This window comes from Cynocephalus volans, chromosome 16 (assembly GCF_027409185.1).
Source record: "Cynocephalus volans isolate mCynVol1 chromosome 16, mCynVol1.pri, whole genome shotgun sequence".
Classification (NCBI taxonomy): Eukaryota; Metazoa; Chordata; class Mammalia; order Dermoptera; family Cynocephalidae; genus Cynocephalus; species Cynocephalus volans.
The window spans coordinates 69,086,518-69,112,946 of record NC_084475.1 but is presented as its reverse complement, the minus strand read 5'-3'; the positions used below and the strand labels follow the sequence as shown (position 1 = coordinate 69,112,946).

General features: G+C 34.0%; 1 protein-coding gene across 1 annotated transcript in view; it reads right to left on the bottom strand.

The window, feature by feature from the left end:
* Positions 1-8,151: 8,151 nt before the first annotated feature.
* Positions 8,152-26,429, bottom strand: part of IFT74 (intraflagellar transport 74) — an 85,267-nt gene continuing 66,989 nt past the window's right edge. The window contains exons 13-19 of the mRNA XM_063081154.1: positions 25,210-25,263; positions 23,066-23,163; positions 21,760-21,886; positions 14,680-14,843; positions 13,985-14,110; positions 9,697-9,757; positions 8,152-8,377 (exon numbers count right to left, since the gene is read on the bottom strand). Of these exons, the coding sequence (XP_062937224.1) occupies positions 8,259-8,377; positions 9,697-9,757; positions 13,985-14,110; positions 14,680-14,843; positions 21,760-21,886; positions 23,066-23,163; positions 25,210-25,263 (749 nt within the window). The 3' untranslated portion in view covers positions 8,152-8,258. The remainder of the gene's footprint in view (positions 8,378-9,696; positions 9,758-13,984; positions 14,111-14,679; positions 14,844-21,759; positions 21,887-23,065; positions 23,164-25,209; positions 25,264-26,429) is intronic.

The window sequence follows — 26,429 nt, the reverse complement described above, 5'->3', positions numbered from 1 at the left end:
GGATGACAGAAAAGATTCGTAAAGAATCTGGAATGGATATGATAAGTCTTGCTCAGAGAGAGAACTTCTCTTAGAGGAAATTAAGAAACTATGCTTATAAGACACGGTTCTGATAGGGAAAAATGGGTACCAATACAGATGTTTATGTGTGGGTAGTGATGACAGGAAAGAGTAGACGAAGTATAGTATCTACTGTATATAGCATTTTATATATTAAAGCAATTGCATACACATTAGATGTATTTGAATCTCATAAGAACCCTGGTAATAGGCTCAGGGAGGCTGAATGACTTGCCTGAAGTACTAGTGAGCAGCACAAGTGCATCTTTGGACTCAAAATCCTGTGCCCCTTCATATGCCACATATCTCAATAATTACGTACAAGTAGAGGAGTAAGTTGGTGAAGAAAAGAACCAGGGGAAGTATGGGACTGGTTTGAGTAGTATCAGGAATGTATCTTTTCTAGCAATTCAGGGAAATCTTTGCAGATATTATTTTACCAAGCAAGGGCTTGATGCACAATGCACACAGAAGCCAATACCATGGCACCAGTTTTTGAGAGAAGAAGAGACTTTATTGCAAGGTCAACTGGCAAGGAGATAGTAGGCAATGCTTGAATCTGTCTCCTTGAACCAGAGGAGAACCGGTTTTTAAAGGATCAGTAAGGATTGGGGACTGGGTATTGGCTGGCTCCTGTTCAACCATATGACTAGGCACAGGGTAGTTGGCTAGAGCTGAGTCACACCATATGACTCAGGCAAGGGCTGATTGGTTGGGCCTGAATCCAATCCTTTGGTTCCACAGGCAGAGGATTTTCAGGTTCCTGTGGTGTCTGAGATCATCTGGAGGGCAGGAACCATGTCTCTGTACATGCTCAGCTTTTTCTCTGAGAGAACTTGTAAAATAAAATAAAATAGAGAAATAAAACGATTTTCAGTTAGTTTAATCAGTTTTGAACTAGTTTTATATGGTTTCAATTAGATTTCTGTAGCTGTTCCAATGAACAAAGGTTAAAGAGATGTCTGACCATATTTGTGTGGTGGATGCTTTTATCAGGATTGATGATATAGGGATGAAGTCAGACTATTGGAAGACTAGACAAAGGGTCTGACCTATGTGGTAGTCAAAACCCAGGGATTTCTCTTTACTGTGGTTGGAGAAATTTCCTCCCCAATCTTTATTTGGAAATGCCTCTTCTATTGGCATAACAATTTCTGAGGCTGTACTATATAATGTGAATACTTCAGCTTAGTATGGAATTTCAATCAGTCTGATAATACTTTTCAAAAATTATTTTCATCAGTTCATACCCTAATTCTGAGAAGATAAATAAGAGATATAGCATCAATATCACCTATCCTTGTTGAAGGTATTGATGAGGGAGGGGGATGGCAGTGCACAGTGAAGTCATGAAGTATCTTAGGAATTAAAAGTCTGACAAATTGGAGTGTGTGGTTAGCCAAATCTGTATTAGAATCCAATCTATAGGGGCCGGCCCGTGGCTCCCTTGGGAGAGCGTGGTACTGACAACACCAAGTCAAGGGTTAAGATCCCCTTACTCGTCATCTTTAAAAAAAAAAAAAAGAAATCCAATCTATACTCAATGAAAAGGTAATAGAAAGAAATTTTGAATGCTTTTTTTTTCTGAAGCCTTTATTTTTTGGCTGAGGTGGAGACACCTTAGAGATAATACAGTGGTGATTTGTATGAAGCTTGTTTATCTCTTAATACCTGACATTTCTTTCAATTAGCTGTCTCTTGAAGTCTCCTATGAACACCTCTTAGGATCTAACTGGCTACCTCAAATGTGCCTTAGAAAAAGGAAACACAGCAACTGGACTTTTATAGCTTCACCAGAACCCCTTTCCCTGACTTTGATATTTCTGGCAGGAAAAGGAACTAAACCAAGGAACAGTAGAGGCCCCCTGGAGGGTAGGGCCAGTTTATAGAAAATGTCTATTTTGCCTTCTAATAACTACCATGAGTTAGGGACAGGAGCCTATGTGACATTATAAAAGCAAGAGCACCAAGTACCCTGCAGGGATGCAAACTTCATTCATCTATCTACTGTTGGCACTTTTGTTATTTCCTCCCAAAGGATGCTTGCTTCTCTCTGTAGGCTACACGGGAAATTGGAGAAGCTGGAAAGGCAATTTTCTTTTCCTCTCCTTCTTAACTATTTCCCCTAATCCTGAGACACAAGGTCCCTGCTTTCTCCTTGGCTGGGGTGGGGGTGGGGGTGAGAGTGAATGGGAGTGGGAGGGTGAGGTGGGGCTAGTCAATCTCTAGAGCAGCTCTTCCCACCTCCAGTAAACTAAGGGAAAGTTTATTTTAAGGAGAAGCTAATTAAAGACTGAAAAGGCTTCTAAAAATGAACTGTATTTTCCTTTGATAAAAAAAGTTTAGATTGAGCTTATGGATTATATTCAAGCATTTTCACCTTCATGTCAGTCTGGACTTCCTCTAATAAAGGGAGTTTATCTATTGAAAATAATAACACAGAAAATGAGATAATATTTCAGTTTGGTTAGTTAGCTCAGCTCTTGTCTTCTAATCTTAAATGGATAACTTAGTAATAACTTTCTTCACTCTGCCAAATATAATTTCAGTTGACAAAGTGCTGTTTTTCCATGTTATTACCATGTTGTTTTCACAGTAAGAATACTGTTTTACAAAAAGATTTTGAAATAAAACGGAAGTTAATTTTGAAAACTTCATTTTAGTTTTTATATTGCTTTTGTGAAAGCTTTATCTAGTGTGTCTGAACCTCTTCGGTAGTAGACGACTTGACTTCTGAGTCATGCTTCCTCCAAACTGTCTTGTATGTCGGACTCACCACTGGGTGTTATTTTCCCTCCTATGACATAACTTCTCCTTTATGTGCAATCACTTGACCTGTGGGATAGAGAAAACAACCAAGTAGAACAGTTTTGGTTACTAAGTAGGTTATTCCTACACAGGTTATTTATAGTCTTCTTAAAGTTATACAGCAAGATTTTCAGAGCAGCAATTCATTATAATACACTATGAGAGAAGATATTGAGGCAGCAAAATTTAATCTAGTATCTTTAAAAATTAGCAGAATTAAGCTTTTGTATATTACAAAGTTATAATGGATAAATATTTTTTAAATAGAATTTTTCAAAGTGAGGTTTTTTCCCCCTAGATTTTGAATATGAAAACACATCCTGCATATTCTTAATTTAAACACAATAAGGGCTGGTCAGTTAGTTCAGTTGGTTAGAATGCAGTGTTACACCAAGGTCAAGGGTTCGGATCCCTGTACTGGCCAGCTGCCAATAAAATAAAACAAAACACAATAAAATTTATAATTGTAGTACTAGAGGCAGTATGGTTTATTAAAAAAATAGTAAAACAAATGAGGTAGTGCACTGTCAAGCCAGATAGCACCTGTGTTGGTGAGAGTGCAGGGAGACAATCACTTTTGCACACTGCCAATGATGTCTCCTTTCTGAGAGTGATTTATGTTAGAAGCCTTGGATTCCGCATACCCTTTGACCCAGTCTTATCAGCTAAGCACTATTATTTCATCTTACACATGAAGAAACTGAAATTCAGAGAGATTAAGTAACTTTCCAAGGTCATCTAACAAGTTAGTGGTAGAGTGGAATTCAATTTCACAACTATCTGATCTAAAGCTTAAACTTAACTTCTACACTATAAACCTCATTCAATAATATGGGATTTGTTTTTTAAAATATTGCTATAATGGAATAATATGCAGCAATTTAACATATTGTTATACAAGAATATATAACAACATGGAAAAGTGTTTGCAAAACTATAAATAGCAAAAGTAAGTTTAAAAACAATATGATCTAATTATATTAAAAATACATAAATATATAAATAAAACAGATGTGTGTGGCATATACACATATGCATATCTAAAAAGACTGGTGGGCTGGCCAGTTGGTTCAGCTGGTTATAGCATGGTATTATAATACCAAGATCAAAGGTTTGGATCCACATGTCAGGCCAGCCACCAAAAAAAAAAAAATAATAATAAATAAGAAAGTAAAAATAAAGAGACTGATGAAATCACAGGTAATTTATTTTCTTCATTTTGTCTTTCCTAAATTTTCTACCTTTGCATTAAAAATTTTGTTTTTAAATGGGCAAAGGACCTGAACAGAAATTTCTCAAAAGAAGAAATACAAATGGCCAACAGGCATATGAAAAAAATGCTCAACATCACTAATTATCAGGGAAATGCAAATTAAGCCACAATGAGATATAGTCTTACTCCAGTTAAAATGGCTATTATCAAAAAGACAGAAAACAAATGCTGATGAGAATATGGAGAAAGGGGAACTCTTCCACACTGCTGGTGGGATTGTACATTGGTACAGCCATTGTGGAAAACAGCATGGAGGTTCTTCACAGAATTATAAATTGTACTACCTTATGACCCAGCAATCCCACTACTGGGTATATACCCAAAGGAAATGAAATCAATATATCGAAGAGACACCTGCACTCCCATGTTCATCAAAACACTATTCACAATAGCCAAGAGATGGAATCAACCTAAATATCCATCAGTGGATGAATGGATTAAAAATCTGGTATATATACACAATGGAATACTACTCAGCTACAGAAAAAAAGAAATCCTGTCATTTGCTGCAACATGGATGGAACTGGAGACCATCATCATCAAGTGAAGTAAGCCAAGCACAGAAAGACAAATATGGCATGATCTCACTCATATGTGAAGTCTTTAAAAAAAAAAAAAAAAAAGTGATTCTCACAGAAGTAGAGAGTGGAATGATAGTTATCAGAGGTTGGGAGGGAAAGGGGGAGGTGGGGGAGTAGTGGTGGACAAACAGGAACAAAGCTATGCTATCTACCTTAAGTGAATCAATGCACAGTATGTGCATGTACTGAAACAACACACTGCAACCCACAAATATGTACAATTAAATTTAAAATAAAAAAATTTGTTTTTAAAGATGTTTAATTTCAGTTCTCAAACTAAATCTGCAATTATAAACATAATTTTATTTTAAAAGATACATCAATTTTAAAATAGATTGCTGCAATTCTCTAGTGGTCCATCATGATTTCTTCTTACTTTAAGTCCAAACACTATAATTTACTATAAAGGTTGTTTATGATGCAAAAGGAAAGGGCTACAGAGAAATTGGGCGGGGTGACAGAAAGAACCCTCAGATCTACTACTACCTGGCCTTTCATCTCTAGTGAAACTATCATTACTCCACATGCTAATCTTCTAATCCTGCACTGAATTTTGTACCTTTACATGAGACCAGAGTATGGTCCAAATGAGGACTCCACAGTTACTGAAAGAGTATCAAAAACTCATGTTTATTTATTGATAAAGGATAAGGATGGGAAAAACAAAGACTTACTAACTTTTCCATGTTGATCTTCATTAGTAAAACTACTCAGCATGTTTGTTCAGTCTGCAGTTTCTTTCCACATGACTTATAAGGTGTTATTTTAACATGAATGGAACTTACTGAGCTATGTGACTGACTGAGGAAGAGCCAGTTCATGCAGATATTAGCCTCCAGTTCTATCTAGCAAAGGGAGTGTTCTTGTTTCATTTGTTGAAAGGATCTGAGAGGAAGGAAGAGATGTTAGTGAGAATTTCCCTCAGATAAAACGTGTTTTAGTGTAAAGAAATCCTGCTCAATTATGTTCCCCAAATATCATATAACATGAGTAATTTAGGACGAAAGTTCGAAACATTTTTTTTTCAAGAAAAGTTTTTTTTCTACCAATCTTCCCATTGTTATCATTCAAACACATATATTTAATAAATAGCCAATCTTTCTATTACCTTTCTGGGTAAACACAGATTCAGTTCTAGTTAGAGCCAACAATTTAAGATTCGTTTTACTACCATATATCCTTTCCACATAAAATACCAAAGAGCCCAAAGAAGATTAAAATCATCCATAATCACAACACTCAGGAAAAACCTTTATTATTTACTATTATTAATAGTAAAAATTACTAAGTTTGTAATTAGTTTGAATGAGTCAAGTTCTTGAAGGTCAAGAACACAAAGAGAAATAGAATAAACTAAGGAAAAAGTAAAGGCATTCGAATTTGCTTTGAAATAGGGAAAACGAAGATTACCTATCCACGAACAGGTTTCCCAGATTCCCTTCAACCTTGGAAGTATTCACAAAATAGGATCAATGTGATTAAGGGACTGTAGGAGTGAGTTCTCTTGCCCAAGAAGTATGCTCACTCATACCTGCAGTTGTTACTATATAGAAGAGGAACATTTTTCAGTAGTCAGGCATATGCATAAAGGCTCCTGATCACCAAATTACAAGAATACTGTATGAATAAACAAAGGGCTACGCAACTGCCATCAAAATCCATTACTTGTTCTTTCTACAGAATTTCAGATTTCATTCTCTTAACTCTCAAAATAGTATTTTTCCTGTAGCATTTAAATTTGATAAAGATTTTCCACTACCAATTTCCAATGGAAAACTCCACACAACCATGGTAAAAGAAACCTGTGGTGGCTAGAAAGAGACACATTCAGGAGTCACCTGAAGAAGGTCATATAGCCATCCAAAGGACTTGAGTGAGAAGATGAAATTAAGTGTATAAGGCTGGCTGGTTAGTTCAGCTGGTTAGAGGGTGGTGCTAGTAACACTGAGGTCCAGGATTTGATCCCTGTACCAGCCAGCTGCCAAAGGAAAAAAAAAAGAAATTAAATGTACGAAGTCTTTTTGGTGTACATAATCTATTTCTTGGATCACAAGTCTCATAACCTATGCTCTGTGAAAGTAAGGGTTCTATGTAAAAGTATGTTGGAGAAATGCTTTACTGTATATACTTTTTTTTTTTTTGAGCTTATTACACATTAGCATAGAAAGGGCAATCAAGAAGGAACAGTTTACCTTTGTTTCAAACAATGTTTCCCAAACTTCTTTGACCATAAATCCTTTGGTGGTATAACACTTATTAATAAATAACCCAAGGAACTAAGGATCTGAGGAACACATTTTGTGAATGCTACCTAAATAAATGTATCACTGTCCAGGATCTTAAGCCATATTAGTAATCTAGAGTTAACCAAACTAAACAATGCTCATCCTTTTACCTAAATTTATGAAGACTGAAGTTGAGTAATTTACAGTGAACAATGTTTACCTTAAAATTAACATGCACGAGTAAATTAAATTTTATGGTATGTAAATGATATCTCAATAAAGATGTTGTATCTTTTTTTTTTTTAAGAAGCCAATATACTTGTGTTTCAGGAATACTGAGAAGTAGAGTTACTTGGTGAACCAGAGCAGAAGGAGGATAGTTCTAAAGAATACTTAATACTGGCCAAGGTAACTCATTCCTGATCCACAAGAGAGGATACATCTTTAGTTATTATAATGTCTCCCAGACTCTATGCCTCTCTCCCCTGAACAGTGCTGGATAAATCCTACACAATTCTCTCTCTTCTAGCTTTTCTTTTCCAATGTTCTGGCTAATGCTTATAAATTAACCTACTTCAGTCCTCCTAATAGTACAAGAGAGTGAATGCATACTCCAGGGTGGAAATAAATAGCAGTAGCAATAGTCCCAAACAACCCACTATAAATGCAATATTTCTTTTAAACCTCACCTTTTTCCTGGTATATATATATATGTGTGTGTGTGAGAAAATACTTTAAGAATGAAAAGATTAAAATTTTTTAATTCCAAATCTGTAAGGATAACACATATATAAAGAATATGGTACATATTTATCTGTAACTTTATGTACCCTAATACACATGAAATATACCCTATCTGAGAAGGTATCTCAAAGCTAAAAATCTCCCTTTTATCTTAACATCTTTTTCTAGAAGCAACAATTGACAAGGTTGATATAAGTGCTAAATCAGAATCACAATCCATGCATCCCTCCTAGAATTGATACATAAAAAGATGATCTCATTTGCTGCCATAGGTGGATTATAACAGCTAGATGAATCTCAATGGTCCCTTTTAGTTTCTTTATCTCTTGGTTCTTTGCGACGCTTTTATCACTCCCACAAAACAAATGCAAATATTATTAAAAAAAAAAAAAAAGGACATGACAAATTTTTATGTAAACTATTTATTGAAATATTATACTCTTTAAAAAGGCCACAAAAATTATAGCATTCAGAAATTTTAGGTAAGATTAAGCTATATTTTAGTAAGCTTGTACAAAGTCTAGCAGCATTAAGATACTTCTATAGAGACTTTCGGTTGATTTAGACTTAGTTTCTGCTAGTGCTATGTAGAGCATCCACGATGGTTTTATTGTACTCTGCAATCTGCTTGGCCACATTTTTCATAACTGGCTGGTAATCACTCTCTTGACTCTTGGTTGCTATGACTAATTACATGAGTTAAGGGGGAACATTGTCAATAAAAATATTAATCAGAAAGGAACTAAATCATACTGATATTTTTCTTATTGAAAACAAGATGGTACAGAAAATGCACAATTAGAGTACTTCAAAATACAATACGTTAATTTAGCATACTTAGCATCAAGACTTAAAAAGCCTAGCAAAATATGTTCCAAAAAACTTTTTTTTAAAAAAGTTCACCTACAGTATAAAAAGTTTTTACACTTAATATGTTATGCATCTTATATATTGAACAATCTAATGTTCAGAAGATCAATGTTCTTTAGAGTAACCACACTGAATTTCAGGCAAGTTTCTAGACTTCACTCTTTTTCAAAATCACCTACTTTATGTTGCACAAAACTACAGTGTGGGACTTTAAGCATATTGTGAATGTGAGTCTTCTACTTTTAAACTAAGTCACACTACCTCTGGGAATAGAACCCCTAAAGTGTCGTATCTGGAGGTAAGCTGCCCCTGAGCTGAAGTTCAGCAGCATTCTAGAGGGGAATCTATGCTACCACTGATTCAGGATCTAGTTCTGCATGAAGAGATGTCCTACGATGGGTCAAAGAAGGGAACAGGAAACAACTTTTGGGGAAATGTTTGTTACAACCCCACAATACATGTCCTTAGCAGCTGCTGTCTCCTATGATCACACAAAATGATAAGCAAGAAAATGGGACATAAGTAACATCTTGGTAACATAAGTAACAAACTGGCTGAAACATGGATGAGCTTGAATTTCAAACTTCTCATGACCCTACTTAGTTTATCTCCCTTTGCTGCCCAGATATCCAGGGAGGGTATAGCCTTATAAACAACAACAAACATATATATATATAAATTATGGTCATAAATAATTCTCCCAAAAAGTCTATGAGAAGGAAATATTAACTGTATTTTACAGAAAACACTGAGGCTTAAACAGATTAACAAGTAAATCATCCAAAATCCGCAACTTGTAAGTGGTAGTCAACATTTAAAATTAGATCACCCAACTCCAAAAATCTGTGCAATTAATCACTATGCCACATTATCACTTCTTATTCCTTTTTATGGCAATTCCCAATGTCTGCTTTCCATAAGTCACTTTGGGGTGCACACCATATGCACACATACACCCCCAACTATTATAGAACAGAAACTAAGTCTTATTCATTTATGCCACACATAGTTTAGTTCATTGTTTTGTACATATTAGGTATTTGATAAGTGTGTGTTGAACTGAATTTTGTTTGAGTATTTAAAGAAATTTCTAGAAAAAATAAGTCAAGTTTGTTTGCAACTTTTAAAAGGATACATTCTTTCATCACAAAATTATTTTGCTCATGGTGTTGCCACTTTCTCTCCAAATTTGTAAGCTAAAAACACAAAAGAAAAGTATTAACTAGTGTCCCTATTCAAAACAATTATACACCCTTTTAAGAGGATAAGAAAAAAAAAAACACGATTTAAAATCTTATCACCTCCTTGCATTTTACTGAGATAAAGCCATGGTAGACAAAGAGAACTTTAGGAAAGATTAAACAATAGTAAATATATTAATATAATGTTAAATTCTACAACAGGTTTTACTCTGTATGTTTATTTTAATTAGAAAATATTTAAAATGACCATGCCAACTGAAAAATAATTTATGATTTTCCTTTTCCTAAAAGACTTACAAAAAGAAGAATGGAACATCATGGGAATCTCTCCTTGAAATCTGGAAGTCTAATGCCACAAATGTAATATATATTCTAACAGTGTCAAAGGTTCAACTATATAGGAGAAACTTCCTTATTTCCAGGGCTAAATTTCCTGTCTAATTCCGCAAGCTGTGATAAGAGCAGAGCTGCAGTGTGAAGATTATAAGAGGGCTGGTAAAAAGCTGGCACTGTTACAATAATTTCTGCATCAACAGGAAGCTAATGTGGATATTATATTGATGGTTGCTTCCTCAGAAGACAATTTTACTGTTATAGAATTAAATTGTTTTTCTGATTTAATTAACCTTGTAACTCTGGGTTATGGTCTTTCTTTTTTAAGATGCACACATTTTTTTCCTAAGCAAAGGACTGTCTGAAAAAATGAAACACTAAAATAATGTTCTGCCTGGACATTTCAAAGAAGTAATGATCATTTTTAATGATCTCATGTTCTACTCTCATGTTAAAATTATTTTCAGGGCATAAGTTCAGTTTTGATGTAGCATCCATTCCATTGTTTCCTCCAAAGAGATAAATCTAGATATTAGGGTAAATCATAACTAATTAATTATGTGAACTGCATGTGTTGTGAAGCTAATACTACTAAATCAGATCTGTCTCCCCCAGATAGGCCCTTGAAGTTAAGATGGACATAAGAAAACAGCACTTTTTGGCAGTAAATCTGTAATAACCTTTTGGAAGGTCAAGTACCAGACTTTTTTCTTTGTTTCATACAAAGAGGTGGGCTTATAATGCAGCAGACCTCTTAAGTACTATAAAAATAATGCTAGATATAAAAGCAACACTATATCCTGATGGCCAAATTCCTTTTATATTATACATCTGTATTATTGACTTGCCTTTAAACCTCCAAGGACATCCTGTAGCACCTAACCATTTTTGAAAATCTGTTTTTACCCTATAATTTATTTAAATAATCTGCTACATAAAATTTATAAATAGCAGAAACTATAAATAGTTTTCAAGAAAATAGCTGCAAAAGACAGGGAGACCAGGATTTGATCTGATCACTTGGGATTCACAAAAGACAACAAATAATACAGAGAAAAATTTTAAATTGTGGCTTATGATTTTCCATTTATTAGTATACAGAGTTAAGCACATGATAAGCATTTTATGTGCGAATAAACAAGGTAGGCATTGATTGGCTCTAAGAAATGGTGTTTGTCAAGTGTTTTCCACCTTAAATCATCTATTCAGTGGAAAAAGGAGGGCCAATACTCCATTAGAAACATCAATATTTTTTCTAAGAACTATTTAAGGCTATGACCTTACAAACTTTTTCTTGTTTCTTCTCCAGCACTCACCCCACTCTAAACAACCTAAGATAATTTTCCTATTTAAAATTCTATATCTAGATTTGTATATTATGAAGTAGAGACGGAATAAGTCACTGGTAAATTTGAATTATGTAAATTAGTGATTTCTAAGCTTTTAGTAGGGTGGCAAACTCTGAGACTCCACCCTTTTCAAGAATATATCTTTTTGTAAAAATGGTACATCCACACAATGAAATAGCTAATGTCATAGAAGTGCCATCAAAAAAGAAAAGAGGCTGAATAAATTTAAGTAAGAAAATATTAAAGACTGTATACACAGAATGGCTTCATTTTTTGTAAAAATAATATAGTTAATATGGATGTACGATTGCAAAGGTAAAAAGAGTTAGCAATGATATTACACCAAAATGTTAACAATGGTTGACTCTGGGCAGTGGGAAATTAAGTGACATTTTTTTTTTCTATCATGACCATATTACTATATAAAAAAAAGGAGAAAAATTTTAATATATTTACCATTTTAAATCATAAATGGAAATTGCTAAAAAATACTAATTAGATATGAGAATGATCAATCTTTTTTGGAACATGTACCCTATGTTTGTCCCACCATTGTATCTGGGAAGTAGATAACTTGTTTTGAATTCACAGACGGTACTTTGGACTCTTGAGTTGAAACAAGTTAAGACTTTGGGGACGAAATGGATGTATCTGCATGTGAAAAGGACATGAGTTTTGGGGGTGATGTAGTTTGGATGTGTTGTCCCCTCCAAAACTCATGTGAAAATTTGATCCCCAATGTGGCAGTGCTGGAAACTGATTGAGTCATGGGGGCAGATCCCTCATGAACGGATTAGTGCTCTCCCTGGGGGAGGGGGGAGTAATGAATGAGTTCTCGCTCTATTAGTCCCCGCAGAGCTGGTTGTTTAAAAAGTCCCTGGCACCTCTCTCTCTCTCTTGCTTCTTCTTGCCATGTGATCTGCTTGTACCCACCGGCTGCCTGCCACTTTCCGCCATGAGTAGAAGCAGTCTGAGGCCCGTGTCAGATAGATGCAGGTGTCCCAGAATCATAAGCCACATAAACCTCCATTTTTCTTTATAAATTACCCCATCTCAGGTATTTCTGTTATAGCAACACAAAATGGACTAATACAGGGGGCCAGGACCAGAATGTAGTGGACTAAATTATGTCCCCCACAAACTCCCTGAAGCTTGTGTCACCAAGTTTTATGTACTAGAAACTTGGCCCCCACTGTGACTGTTAAAGAGGGTGGGAAATCTTATTATGGTAATTGAAAGGTGGAGCCTTGAAGAGGTGATTAGATTGTATGACCATGCAGTAGTGAATGGATTAAAAATGGTGGTCAGGGACATGGTTCTGAGGGCTTTAAAAGGAGAGGAGAGTCTGTCTTTCTCTCTCTCTGCTCTCCCTGCTTCCACCATCTTGCAATGTGAGACCCTTGGGTCACTGTTGCTACTACCAGATGGACTTTGGACTTCCTAGCCTCAGAAACTGTAAGCAATAATTTTGCTTTCTTATAAATTACCCAGTTCCATGTATTTTGTTATAAGTAACAAAAATGGATAAATATAGAACATAATTACTGATTTTCAATTATCAGTAGGATGAATGATATGAAAATGTGGCTGTAGGTATATGTTTATGTATGCTATATAAATAAACAGAAATGTGAATCAAGAAGTTCAGGTCAGGTAAAAGGCATAAAGAAAAATCACGATTTGTAATAATGAATATGCTAATAATAAATAATAAAAATTTTTTTTAAAAGTTCAAGGACAGGACTATTGTTTATAGCCTTATCTGAATAGTTTTAAATCTAAAAATCACCTAAATGTCTAATGGTAGGGAATTGGTTCATCAAATTATATGACATCCATGTAGCTGAATATTATATAGCTATTAAGAATCATATCTTTAAAAAAAAAATCTATTGACAAGGGAAAGTACTTATGATGTATAGTTAATAACAAAAAACACACTCCCAAATAATATGTATAATACCATTTCTATATATATAGAGAAATAAAAGTATATTTATATATGTGAGTACTTCAAAAAGTTTGTGGAAAAATAGAATTGAAAGATAATATGAATCCTTCCATGAACTTTTTGAAAAGCCCTCTTATATAAGTATAAATATGTATGTACAGATAACATTATATATAGAGAGAATAAAAGGACGATAAGAATTATCTCCTGTGAGTGGAGGGATATTAGTCATTAGGGTTTATTTTATTTGTGGTTTTCATAAGTTTCAAAGTTTCTGCATTAGAAATGTTTACTTTTGAAATGTTTTAAAGCTATTACTTAGCATATCATAATGGTTGTGCCCAGGATAGTGTCTAGCAAAGAGCTGGCTTTCAATATAGATTTACAGACGGCAAGAAAGCAAGAGTTAATTCATTTTGAGTGGAGACTGGCTGTCCTCAAAGCCAAAAAATCTAGAAGGTATTTAAAGTAGGTTAAAAAAAAAAAAAAAAAGGATTGTTTTGGGGTGAAAATATAGATGAAGAGAACAGGACAGTTATAAAACTAAAAGAAGAAATGAATTCTAAAGTCATTTTTACAATTTTTTACCTGAGAATGTGTCTCATTTTCTTGCAATTGTGTTTTCAGCATCTCATATTCTATGTTTAGCTTCTCCATTACTTTTTTAAAGGCATTTCTGCGGGTTGATAATACTGTTCTCTCCTGATGTAATTTCTAGATAGATCCACGTAGAAGTAAATAACAGGCTATAACAAATATCTAGTAAGCCAATATAAATTGTGTTTGACTTAATTTCAACTACTGTATTTTGACAAAATTCTACCAAGGCTATAATTATCCTAAAACCTGTTTGTAAAAATATCCTTTGAACTATAATAACCTATGTTAATATTAACTGTATTAGTAACAACTCTATTAATGGTGCAGTATCCATCCCTACCCCACCAAATTTACTTTAAGTTAATGTAAATGGCAATGAAAAGCCACCAACAAGTTTTAAGTAGGGAAGTGTCATAATCAAATCTGCATTTAACAAAGTTCACATTTGTTGAACTGCTCTGTACTAAGCAGTGGCTTATACCTTGCTTTTCAATTTTTGTCTTTTGTTTAAAATTTTAAGTCATTAAATTCCAACTACATATATAAACATTTTTATTATTTTTTCTTAGCTTATATATCAAATAATCAACTAAATATAATTAATCATATAAACGACATATATATTAAATTTGATCAAGAGAAAACAACTTAAATAATAATTTTGTAAGAATGTTAGCATTTACCTTTTTCTTTTCTTCACCTGATGATTTTAAAGCTGGCAAATCATTGTATGTCTCCAGATCAGTTATCATTTGCTTAATTTTGCTCTTTAAAGAATGTTGTTCCTCAGTCATCTTACTTTCCAGAAGCTCCATTTTCTGTAGATCCAACTGTAGACGTTGACTGTCTGAAACATAGAAATTTAAGCCCATAATTAATCAAATTTTATTCTTTTCACATAAGGAAATGCAATGCAACATTTAAAAATCATGTCTTACAAGAGTACCTGCAAAAGAAATATGTTCACTGTAATCAGTGAGATAATATAAAGAAAAAATATACTCATCCCCTTGGCAACCAATTTAATCTGATGTGTATTAGCCACACCTGTCTCCATGCTCATGTAAACATATAAGGACATACATAGGGTTTTTTCCATACTAATAATATAACATCTTATGAGATAGTGACCCATTATTTTTAACAGGGGCATGGCACATACGCACAGTTATACAGGAAAAAGAGCAAGTTACAAAGTATTATATACTTATATTTGAGCACAGTTTTATAACTGCATATGCAGTCAACTCTCACTATTTGTAGTATTATGTTCAATAAAGTCACTGTGAACAATGAGTTAGCCAATACTGAACTATTGCTCCTAGAAGAAATAAAAAGGGTTAAGTTCCTGTGAGCCTCTATTCACATTTATGTCAACTGGCCTGGCCAATACATAATCTTGTTTTATGCGTATTTCTGTTTAAACACATTTCATTTAATATGTGTCATTGATTCATTAACACTATAATTTATGCCTGAACAAAGCTTACCTTACGTGTTTTCTTCATAGATATATCAGCAACCTTCTCACATTTAGGAACACTTGTCAGCATGTTAGTACTTTGCTTGGAGGCCATTTTAAATAGCACAATCACCAACAAAAAGCACAAACACGTGGAAAACGCAGCACTAAATACACGGCGAAAAGGAAACTAGTTTACAGTATGAGAACTGAAATAAGAAGGCACAGTGTTGCCTTTTTCAATCTCTGCTGGGAATGTGCATAACAGGCCGTTCAAATTTTTCACCACTCTGAGCATGTCCATGAATGACCATGAAAGTGCTGCAAGTATTGATTTGGTGTTACAGATTAATTTCAGCGAGCAAGCAAATTCACAAATACAGAATCCGTGAAAAATGAGGATATATATTTATCAGCACCACACTCTCCCGAGTGAGCCACAGGCCGGCCCATGAGGATATATATTTAGAAGCACGCGCGTGCGCGTGTGTGTGCGTGCGTGTGATTCTTTCATTCAAAAGTATCAAGTGTCTACTATGTACCAGATTCTGAGGATATAATACAAATTAATGGATACAACATTTTCACTCAAGGAGCTATATTCTACAAGTAGAACCAGGCAATTAAACAAGCATTTACAATACACTGGATAACTATGAAAAGAGTAGGACACGGTGCCATAAGAGCATGTGGCAGGGGTCAAGAGAGCTCTCTATGCTGTTCAACTGAGACCTTAAGAATCAGCAATCAACCAAACAAAGAAGATAAAAGTGTTCCAGAGAAAACAATCAGCATGTGCAAAAGTCTGGAGGTAAGAAAGCACAGTACATTTGAACAAACAACAGAAGTTCAGTATATTAAATATTAAATAGCATTTAATATTCATATTAAATTAATACGAATGGTAAAAAAAAGTGCTTCAAAAATTTTTAATTTAAGAAAGGAGGCTGTTATTCAATCAGTTTTTTTATATTGGTATATAATTAAACCAATAATCCTTGAATGCTTTCTTTTATCCCTTTTAAGAGTTTTAAAACTCAACCACATTGACACACATTATTAAAAAGTATGTATGTATACATACACAAAAATATAAATCTATATCTATAGCAGGACTTAAATGTTGTTGCAAAGGGTTTTGTTTTGTTGTATTCATACCTCTCTATTGGGTTGGAAATAGTTATGATGAGAATCAAAGTGCTGAAGAAGTCACTAAGGCTTTAATGCTCTAAATAGGAAATGTGCTTAGCTTGCGGATATTTTGATTGCAGTAAGCAGTTATATGAGTCTAATTGCAAGTAAATTAAAGATACAGTAGGGAAATACATTTAAGAACTATATAAACTTATTTTTCTAGAGAAAAGGAGAAAATGGTTGGTTGGTACAGGGTAAAGTTTATCTTCTTTCAACAACAGGTCCCCATGAAAAGCTAAAAGCTTCTCCAAGGGAAGAGACAGGAAGAGGATGCAGTCTAGTTCCTTCTGATATGCTATGAAGTTGCAAAGTTTACCAAGCAGTGTGTACATAGTAGCAAAATCTCAGAAGGAACTGCTCTGACCTGGGGAAATGTTTCTGAAATATTCTGCCATCAGCACATTTGTTTACTCCCTGGAGTTTCCTTTCCAAAAATATAAATAAAAACTGTTGCTGACAGATCCTTACCTCTTTACCCATGTAGTACACCAGTGTTTATCAACCTTTTTTTTTGTTATCAACCTCATAATGAGCCTTTTGTAGACTTTTTCCCCCATTTGCCTCCCTCCCCTGAAATTTTTATATCACAGATGTCCTGTGTACTGTGTATCTGTTTATATACAGTGATCCATTGAAGGGCTGCAAACCATTATAACGTCTAAGATTTTTTTTTCAATCTCCCCGAATAAGCAATTTTGCCCCCCCTTTGGGGCAGTATTGCCCCATTAAAAAAACATGGAGTACACTGAGAAAATCAGGTGCATCTCACTTATAACCTCAGGGGTCGAAAGGGAGACAATTCACAAAAAGGAAATATAAAATCCATCATCTCTAAAAGGTAAATGAGAAAATTATAAATTTCTTATGGTAATTTCCAGATATAAGAAATTTCTTGAGGCGGGGAATGTTAGGGAAAGAAAAGAAGAATGATTTATACGCTTGGTTTAAATTAACAAAAAAATAACTTAGTAAATGCAATTAACTATAGGGGCCAGATAATTCAATACTTAATAAGGAAACATTCCAACAAAAACCTTATCATAGTAACAAAATGGATTTTTATCTTTATTGAAGCCAGTTCTCATTCTTTTTCAATTGTACATCTCTGGAGAAAATATAATGACTAGTTTTTAAGAGGAAATGTAAACACAAAGTACAAAAATATGGAAGAAATACAAAGTCATGATTATTGAATTTGTTTCCTGGTATTTATACTTGCTTTTTAAAAAATGTATGTTTCTCAGCAGCTGTTATATAAAGATAGCTTAAAGGAGGAAAAAACTTGTTGATTTAATATTGACCTTAGACGAATGAGAAATTTAAGCACCACAGTCTAAAACACAAATCAGAGGTTTTGTAGATAGAACAATTAAGCATAAAATTCTTTAGTTTATAAAAAAAGAAAATAAAGATTTTAAAGGTACTCCTAGTCACATATATCCAAAAGAATTGAAAACAGGATCTTCAAGAGATATTTGCACACCCATGTTCACTGCAGCATTACTCACAATAGCCAAAAGGTGAAAGCAAGCTAAATGTCTACCTATGAATGAATAAAGAAATATGCTACATACACACAATGAAATGTTATTCAGCCTTAAAAAGAAGAAAATTCTGTCACATGCTATGAAATGGATGAATCTTGAGGACATTATGCTAAGTGAAATAATTTGTTATTAAGCCAGCCACAAAAAGACTAATTCTGTATGACTCTACTTATAGGAGGTACGTTCACGTGTTGCTTAACAACATTCTGAGAAATGTGTCATTAGACAATTTTGCTGTTGCATCAACATCATAGAATACTTACAGAAACCTAGCCTACTACACACCTATGTAAATGGTATAGCCATATATGGTATGGGAACACTGTCATATATGTGGTCCGCTGCTGACCAAAACGTCATTATGCAGCTCATGACTTTATACAAAGTTGAGCTTAAAAAGCCTAGAATAAAGTCATGTAAAAATGTGTATGGAAATTGGTTAATGAACTGGTGGTGGATTCTAACTATGGATGTTCTTTATGCGGTGTGTGATGACTTTGAATTAGCTATGTTTTTATTTGTCTACTTGGAATTACTCTGGCAATTAGTGAGATCACGGGAAATGAAGACTTAATTAATACTTGCTAACTTAAAATGTTGAAAGATCCTTGAAGAGGAGTAATGAATCCCACAATACTTTATCTGTATTTCCAAAAATCTAAAAAAATGTTGGCAGCAAAATCTAACCTGACCTAACTGACATGAGGCTGTTTATGGTCTTTAATTATCCCACCTAGTTTGACTTTATACTTTCTGCTGCAGAAATATTCGTGTACAGTCATGCACTGCACAACAACATTTCAATCAACAATGGAATACATACATGATGGTGGTCTCCAAAGACTATAATGGAGCTGAAAAATTCCTATCGCCTATCATAGCCTTCATAATGCAGTACATAATACTTGATAATGATAATAAATGACTATGTTACTGGTTTATGTATTTACTATACTATATTATACTTTTTATTGTTATATTAGAGTGTACTCCTTCTACTTATGAAAAAAGGTTAACTATAAAACATCCTCAGGTAGGTTTTTCAATAGGTATTCCAGACAAAGGCCCTATTAACACAGTAGATGACAGCCATAAATGTTATTAACCCTGCCTTCCAGTGGGACAAGATGTAGAGGTGGAAGACAATGATGTGTATGATTCTGACCCTGTGTAGGCCTAGGCTAATACATGTGTTTGTATCATAGTTTTTAACAAAAGTTTAAAAAGTAAAAAAGAATTTAAAAATTTTTAAATTAAAAAAAGCTTCTAGAATAAGAAGATAAAAGAAAAAATATTTTTGTACAGCTGTACAATGTATTTGTGTTTTAAGCTAAGTGTTATTACAAATGAGTCAAAAAATTTTTTAAAATTTAAAAGTTTATAAAGCTAAAAAGTTACAGAAAGCTAAGGTTAATTTACTACTGAAGAAAGAAAAAAAATTTTATAAATTTATGTAGCCTAAGTGTACAGTGTTTATAAAGTCTACAGTAGCGTAAAGTAATGTCCTACATCTTCATATTCACTCACCACTTACTAACTGGCTCACCCAGAACAATTTCCAGTCCTGCAAGCTCCATTCATGGTTAAGTGCCCTATACAGATGTACCATTTTTTTACCTTTTATACCATATTTTTACTGTACTTTTTCTATGTTTAGATATTTTAGGTACACAAATACTTACCATTGTATTATAATTGCCTACAATATTCAATACAGTAACATGCTGTACAGGTTTGTAGCCTAGGAGTGATACCATATAGTCTAGGCACGCAGTAGGCTATACCAGCTAAGTTTACACAAGCACATTTGATGATGTTCACATAACAAAATCACCTAACAATGCATTTCTCAGAATGTATCCCCATCAATAAGTGGCACATGACTGTATTTGTTTCTAATCTATACCTGCACCTTCCCAGTGATAGCCATTAGCCACATATGGCTTTTGAGCACATGAAATGTGCCTAGTCCAAATTGAAATGCTGTTAAGTGTAAAATCTCTGATTGATCATTTTTATATAGATTACATGTTGAAATAATATTTTGGATACACTGGGTTAAATAAAATATATTAAAATTCACCTCTTTTTAGTTTTTTAACATGGCTACTAGAAAACTTTAATTATATATGTGTTTGGCATTATATTTTTCATGGACAGTGCTGTTCTAGTCTCATGCTACTCAGCATGTCTGAAACTTATTAAAATTAAACATCACCTCCTCCAGGACACCTACCCTAACTATCTCAAAACTGGGCTGGATATGTGCTCTATGCTTAATTCTATAATAGGATTATTTCATTGTATTATAACTGTCAATCCACCAGGTTGAAAGTTCCTTAAGGAAACAGACTGACAGACAGGATTTTTTTTTTTAACCTCTGTATCTTGACAAAGATTTTTTTCCTTGAGCAAACCCTGGCCAGGCTCCTCGGAGCCTTCTTCTTGAGTAGGCCTCAACCTTGGTCTACAAAAACTCCAAACTCTCAACACAAATGATTTCATACACCCCCCTCTAACCACATTAAAAGATTTAAAAAACACTAACAAATTTTCTAACAGCTCAAGGTGTCATCCCTAGGATGACCCTAGCCCCTCTTTAAAGTTTCTGCCTGAGAAAGCTCAAGGCTGCCAAAAGAATTTACTGTTTGTTCTAACACCTGGAAATAGGCCCATGACCACCCTTTCTTAAAGCATTTACTAAAAAGGGCTTACAATTATGAATCCTTCCTCTGCTCCTTTGAGATGTATATGTATCTTCTACAACTCAGGAGTGTCTTTCTCAAGGACCTAAACAGCCATTCCTTTAAAACGTAATCATCAGGAAGGAAAAGGCCTCTGTCTCCCAGTCTTTGTGGGAGGACAGAATACTAACTTTGATAATTGTCAGCTAACAGACACAGCTGGCCTAATCAGCATTTACACTGACCAATCCTTTCTAATTTTTCAATTCCCTTACTACTTAGTCCTGGCTGGCGCCCCTCCCTACTCCCTCATTTTCCCTTTAAAACATCCAATCACAAGTGAACAGATATGATGTTGATGGAGGGGGGCAGGGAGAGGAAGGAGGGAAAGGAGGATTTGGTAAAACAACATGAAAATCAACTACATTGCATATTGATAAATTAAAATTTTTTTAAAAAGGAAAAAAAAAAAAAAACGTCCAGTCACCTCTGTACAAAAAGAAGTTGGGTTCAGTTCCTACTAGACTCTCTTCCCTACTGCAATACTATATTGCTGATTAAACTCTGTCCTTACCACTTTAATTAGTATCCAGCTTTGTTTATATTTGACAATACTCAGGATACAGTATAGGCATGGAGCAAGTATTCAATAAATGTTAAATCAATGAGACTATACCAATGAAACATTAATTATTAGGTTGATGAGAAAAGTCAGACAAAATTCTGGACTACAAATGGCTAGGGCAACAGGCAATCATAAATTATATCCTCAATCAATGGGACTTTCATAAAAATCAAAGAAAATAACACTGATATTTTTTAAAGTTCCAAATGGTTATAGAAAAAAGAATAGTAAAATCTAGGTTGTTTTCTCACCTGAAGTCAAATTCCTAGTTGTCCCTTGTGATTTCTGCATTTCAGTAGATTTAAAATTGAGGTCATCCTGCATCATCTTTAGCTCTTGATTGGTGATAGAGGATATCTGTTTCAGACGATTTATATTCTGTAGTTGCAGAGAAATAAAAATATTAAAAATTCCATCAGTTTAACCCTCTAATCCCTGTGAAAACACTGTTAAAGGATGAAATGTTTTGATTAGGTATTCTGTTTTGAAGTAAATCATTCAGGTCAGATGTTTTATAGACGAATACAGTGAGAATCAAAGTCAAGTTTTCTCAATAAACAGAAGCTATAAATTCAGAATTGTCTCCTTTTCATTTGCTTTTGCTAAATTAAACTAAATCTGACCTGAAGCTTTCTCCACATCTTGAGTCCCTACTAATGAACTGCAACCTCACTTAGTATGTAAACAAACTAAAAGCCTAATTTAGGAGTATATTTTTTGTAACAACTAGCTGAGTCTCAGTCAATCAAAGCAGCCAAGCTTCAGCCACTCACAGGCTGCCAACTCATTAGACCACACTCAAATAAGGAAAATGGGAGCTGTAACCAGTCAAGCTGGTTCTGTACTTCACTTTCATTTTTTGTCTGTAAATTATGCCTGCCCAAGTTGTGGACGGGAGCTCTCTCTGAACTTCTGGCTCTGAGGGTTGCCAAATTTGCAAATCATTTTTTGCTTGGGCTCTGTTAATTTTAATTTGTGGAGTTTTCCTTTTGACACATTTCACTGTAGAAAAAATTCAACTACACTATTTTAGAAACTGGTTGGAGTCAAAACACTGAATATTGAATAGGGTCTATGCATTTCTCCTCCTATGGTACCACACATAGTAGATGCTCAATAAACATTTTTTGATAATTCAAGATACTCATTAGGTACACCTACAAGAAAAGCATCACTTTATTTACAATACAATTTACAGTATAAAAATATATTACCGTTTTTCAATGTAATGCCTAGGGTTTGAAATTATATGTGCAAATGTTACAAGTTCAGGTAGATGAGCAATGAAAGAAAATCTTAATAACTACTCTGAACTAGTGCCTGTCTTACTGTTGAATATTGATACCTTTTTCCCTATCACCTTAAATAACTGACATTTTGCTGTATAGAGAGATAAAAATTAATAGCTTGAAGAAATAAAATAGCAAGCAAGGGAATTTAAAGCAAACAATTTAAGTAAACAGACATAATAGTGAGCCATTCCATTTTTTGAGTTGTATTTGGAAAGTTATCACAGTAAAAATAATAGAGACACCAAGATAGGCACATGGTACTTACTCGACTACAGTGCTCCAAAAGTGCAACAATGTTGGCTTCTATCTGTGCCTTCCGTTCCAATTCCTGATTTTTAGTTTCCTCAAAAGTCTCAATAAAAGCTGCCGATTGAAAAACATGATAAGAGAGGCTACCATTGATATTGAGGCTATATAAACTCTGATTTGTAGATCTCAAGAGTACTTTTTAGAAATTTAAAGCAAATATATGTTTTAAACTAGCATTGTTTAATTTTTATTAAACCAAGGGTAATTACTCAGTAAGAACATTTCTACATAATTTCAAATTTTTAAAGCCTGTTATGATCTTCAAATGAGTAAACTAGAAAGTGATAATTACAGGCTCAAAAGGAAGCTGATAAAATGGAAATCAGAAAAAAAATCTGTTTTTACACAGGATCTCCTGGATACATCTGTAATTATTAACACCTATAACTGGCCACTAACTTTATTTCTGAAATTAATATTACTAAATACCTATTTTACCTGAAAATGAGTATTTTACTTATAATGCTAGATCAATCTCAACTAAATACATTTAATAACTCATTCATGTTATAAATAAATATTCCAAGAAATCATCCTTTTACTTGTCTAATACACATCAGCACATAGTTTGCTCTTATTTATATTCGCCAAGTATTTCTAAGGAATTTCCAAAACTAAAAACTTTCAGTTAAAAATAATTTTACTGTTAGAGTGAAATAAATATCAATATGGCTTGCCTTCTATAATGGATTTCCATTATACTTTTTTCTACTTATACTTTTAATATATTTTTTAATTGAAAGTCTTCCAAAAAACATTTTTTACTTGATTATGATGGTAGAGGACCATAATCAACATTTTTAATGAAAAGTGAAAATTTTTTAATGTCCTGCTTCAACATCTAAATACAAGTCTTATGTATGAATATCCTGCTTCTATGATCCATTGATCCTACATTAAATGGTCATATGAGATTTTTACACATACAAAGGCATAAATAAACACGACTTTCAGAGGTTATTTTGTTAGACAAACAAACCAATAACAAACACTTGGCAAGAAATCTGAGAGGTGACCTCCAACTCTAAGATTCTGTAGCACAGGAATTCTTTTAATTCATTCAGTAAACATTTATTAAGTGACCATTTATTAAAGGACACCTAAGTGCCAGATGCCATACTAGGTAGTATTCAGTGATTTCCAATATGTGGAGTTGTGACACCTTCTCCTTTACCAAAAGTACTTTCTAAAAAATAAATAAGCAAATAAATTGTGAGATAATTTTTGGTACTTGCTAAGATTTTAAAGAAATCTTCAGATATTATAAAATCAGAGTTGACAATCACTATTTTATAGCATGCCTCTATGAAGATAACAATTGATATCAGACCAGTAAAACTTCAGAGTCTGGCAAAATGATAATTTAAAAGGAAACAAGTAATAGATAGCAGATGTTGATTTTTAAAAAATTATAAATGTACAAAAATTTAAATGAAGATCCATTTATAAAGTTGAGTTAGGATTTTTTAAAAAGTTAGTGAAAACTATTTCCCAATAGAGGTCAGTCTCCAGTCCCCTCTCCAGAGTTAATCACTGTTCTCTATCTTGTATTTCCTTTCAGAGCAATTCTATGCATTTACAAGTGTATAAATATGCATGTTTATATATATTTTTAATGCAAATGGTAGCATTTAAAAAAAGAATTAAATGAAAAGCTATAACAAAAGACTACTAAAGTTATAGTTGGTGATAGAAACAACTAACAAGATCTGAGGTAAGGGCTAATAAATAATGAGATAAGGATTATGAAAAGCTATAAAAAAATAAAAGATATTATAGGTGAACATAGCGAAGCATGTAAAAAAGAACATTCAACATTCAATCAATAAGTGGTCTAAAGCCTCCTTCTAAACAGACTATGAATGTAAGTACTCGCTTTAGAATCTATCCCCAACACACATTAAAAACCTTTTTAGAATTCTCCACCTATCCCTAAATTCTGCTAGAAATTTAATTATTCTCCAAGTCAAAATGCTTTGAATGTCCCTACTTCTGCATTTATTAGCCATTATATTTCCCCAAAATGAGATCTCTGATTTGGTAAAAATGAAGAGCAATCTGAGAATATAATATTTTTATATCTATAAGATTATCACTTACTGTCCATATTTTCCTCCCTTTTTTTTAGCTCCTTGTATTTCTGATTCATTTCACCTATAAGAGATATAAAATATAACATTAATTTCAAAAATTCCATATATAGGGCTCTAAATTAGAAACATCTCTTGGGTTCTCTACATGCCATTGAGTATTTGGTATTTTCGATTAGGTAAAACTCTTCTACATTGACTTATATTTTAAAGCAGCTATATATGTGTGCCTTGACTTTTTGGAAAAAAATCTCCTAACTGGAAAGGACTTAACTTTCTGGTCCCAATTTGGGGCTATGCAACCTACACATGAACACTAAAGGTGATAGAAACCATAAGTTCCCAAGAAAGACCATTCCACAAACAAGATAGCAGTGTTATTTCCCTTACAGAGCTTATAGTCTTTAACAAGTAATTAAAATGAAAATGTATTAAGTGCTATCATATGAAAAATGAAGGATGCTATAGGAGCACTCAGCAAGGACAGCTATTCTAGTTCAGGGGCTCAGGGAAAATTTCCCTAAAGAAGTAATATTTAAAATGCACTATAAAGAATAAATGAATAGGAGTTACCTGGTAAAAATATAGAAGGGGTTTAAGGTCAAAACATTACAAGTATAGGAGTTTGGAAGTAAGAATGAACATGCTAGCATGAGGAACCAAAAGAGTGGTATGACTGTGGTACAAAGATGAGGCAGTTTATAAAAGACCTTATGTCTGGCTGGGTGAACGCTTGGAATCCTGCTCACAGCGCCAATTTTCTAGCTCTTAATCCTGTTCGTGATGCTAATTGTAAAGCTAGGTGACCACGCTAGTTGTTGGGCTCTTTTACCTGCTGGTAATCCTGCACCGACTGGGCCGATTGTCGAGCTAAGGCTGGGTCTGGAGCCCACAAGACCCCTCCAGCCCGTTCACAGACTGGGTCACAAACCCCTCACACGCCAGGCTGGGTCACCAGACCCCTTCATGCGGGTCTATGAGCTAGGTAACCAGCCAAAAGTGCCTTGCAAGCCGGAGGTTTGGAAAGCATGGCTGCGCTGGGTGGATGCCTGAGGCCCACGCCCGCACGCTTCACCAAACTAATTCACTCTCATTCTCTCTCTCTCTCTCTCTCTGAAGAACACAAGAATAGCAACAAAACTAAAAAGATACAACTGGCACACATGCTCACTAACTCCACACACACATACAATTTGCTTACAAAGGATGCTGAACCACACCCAACCGGAC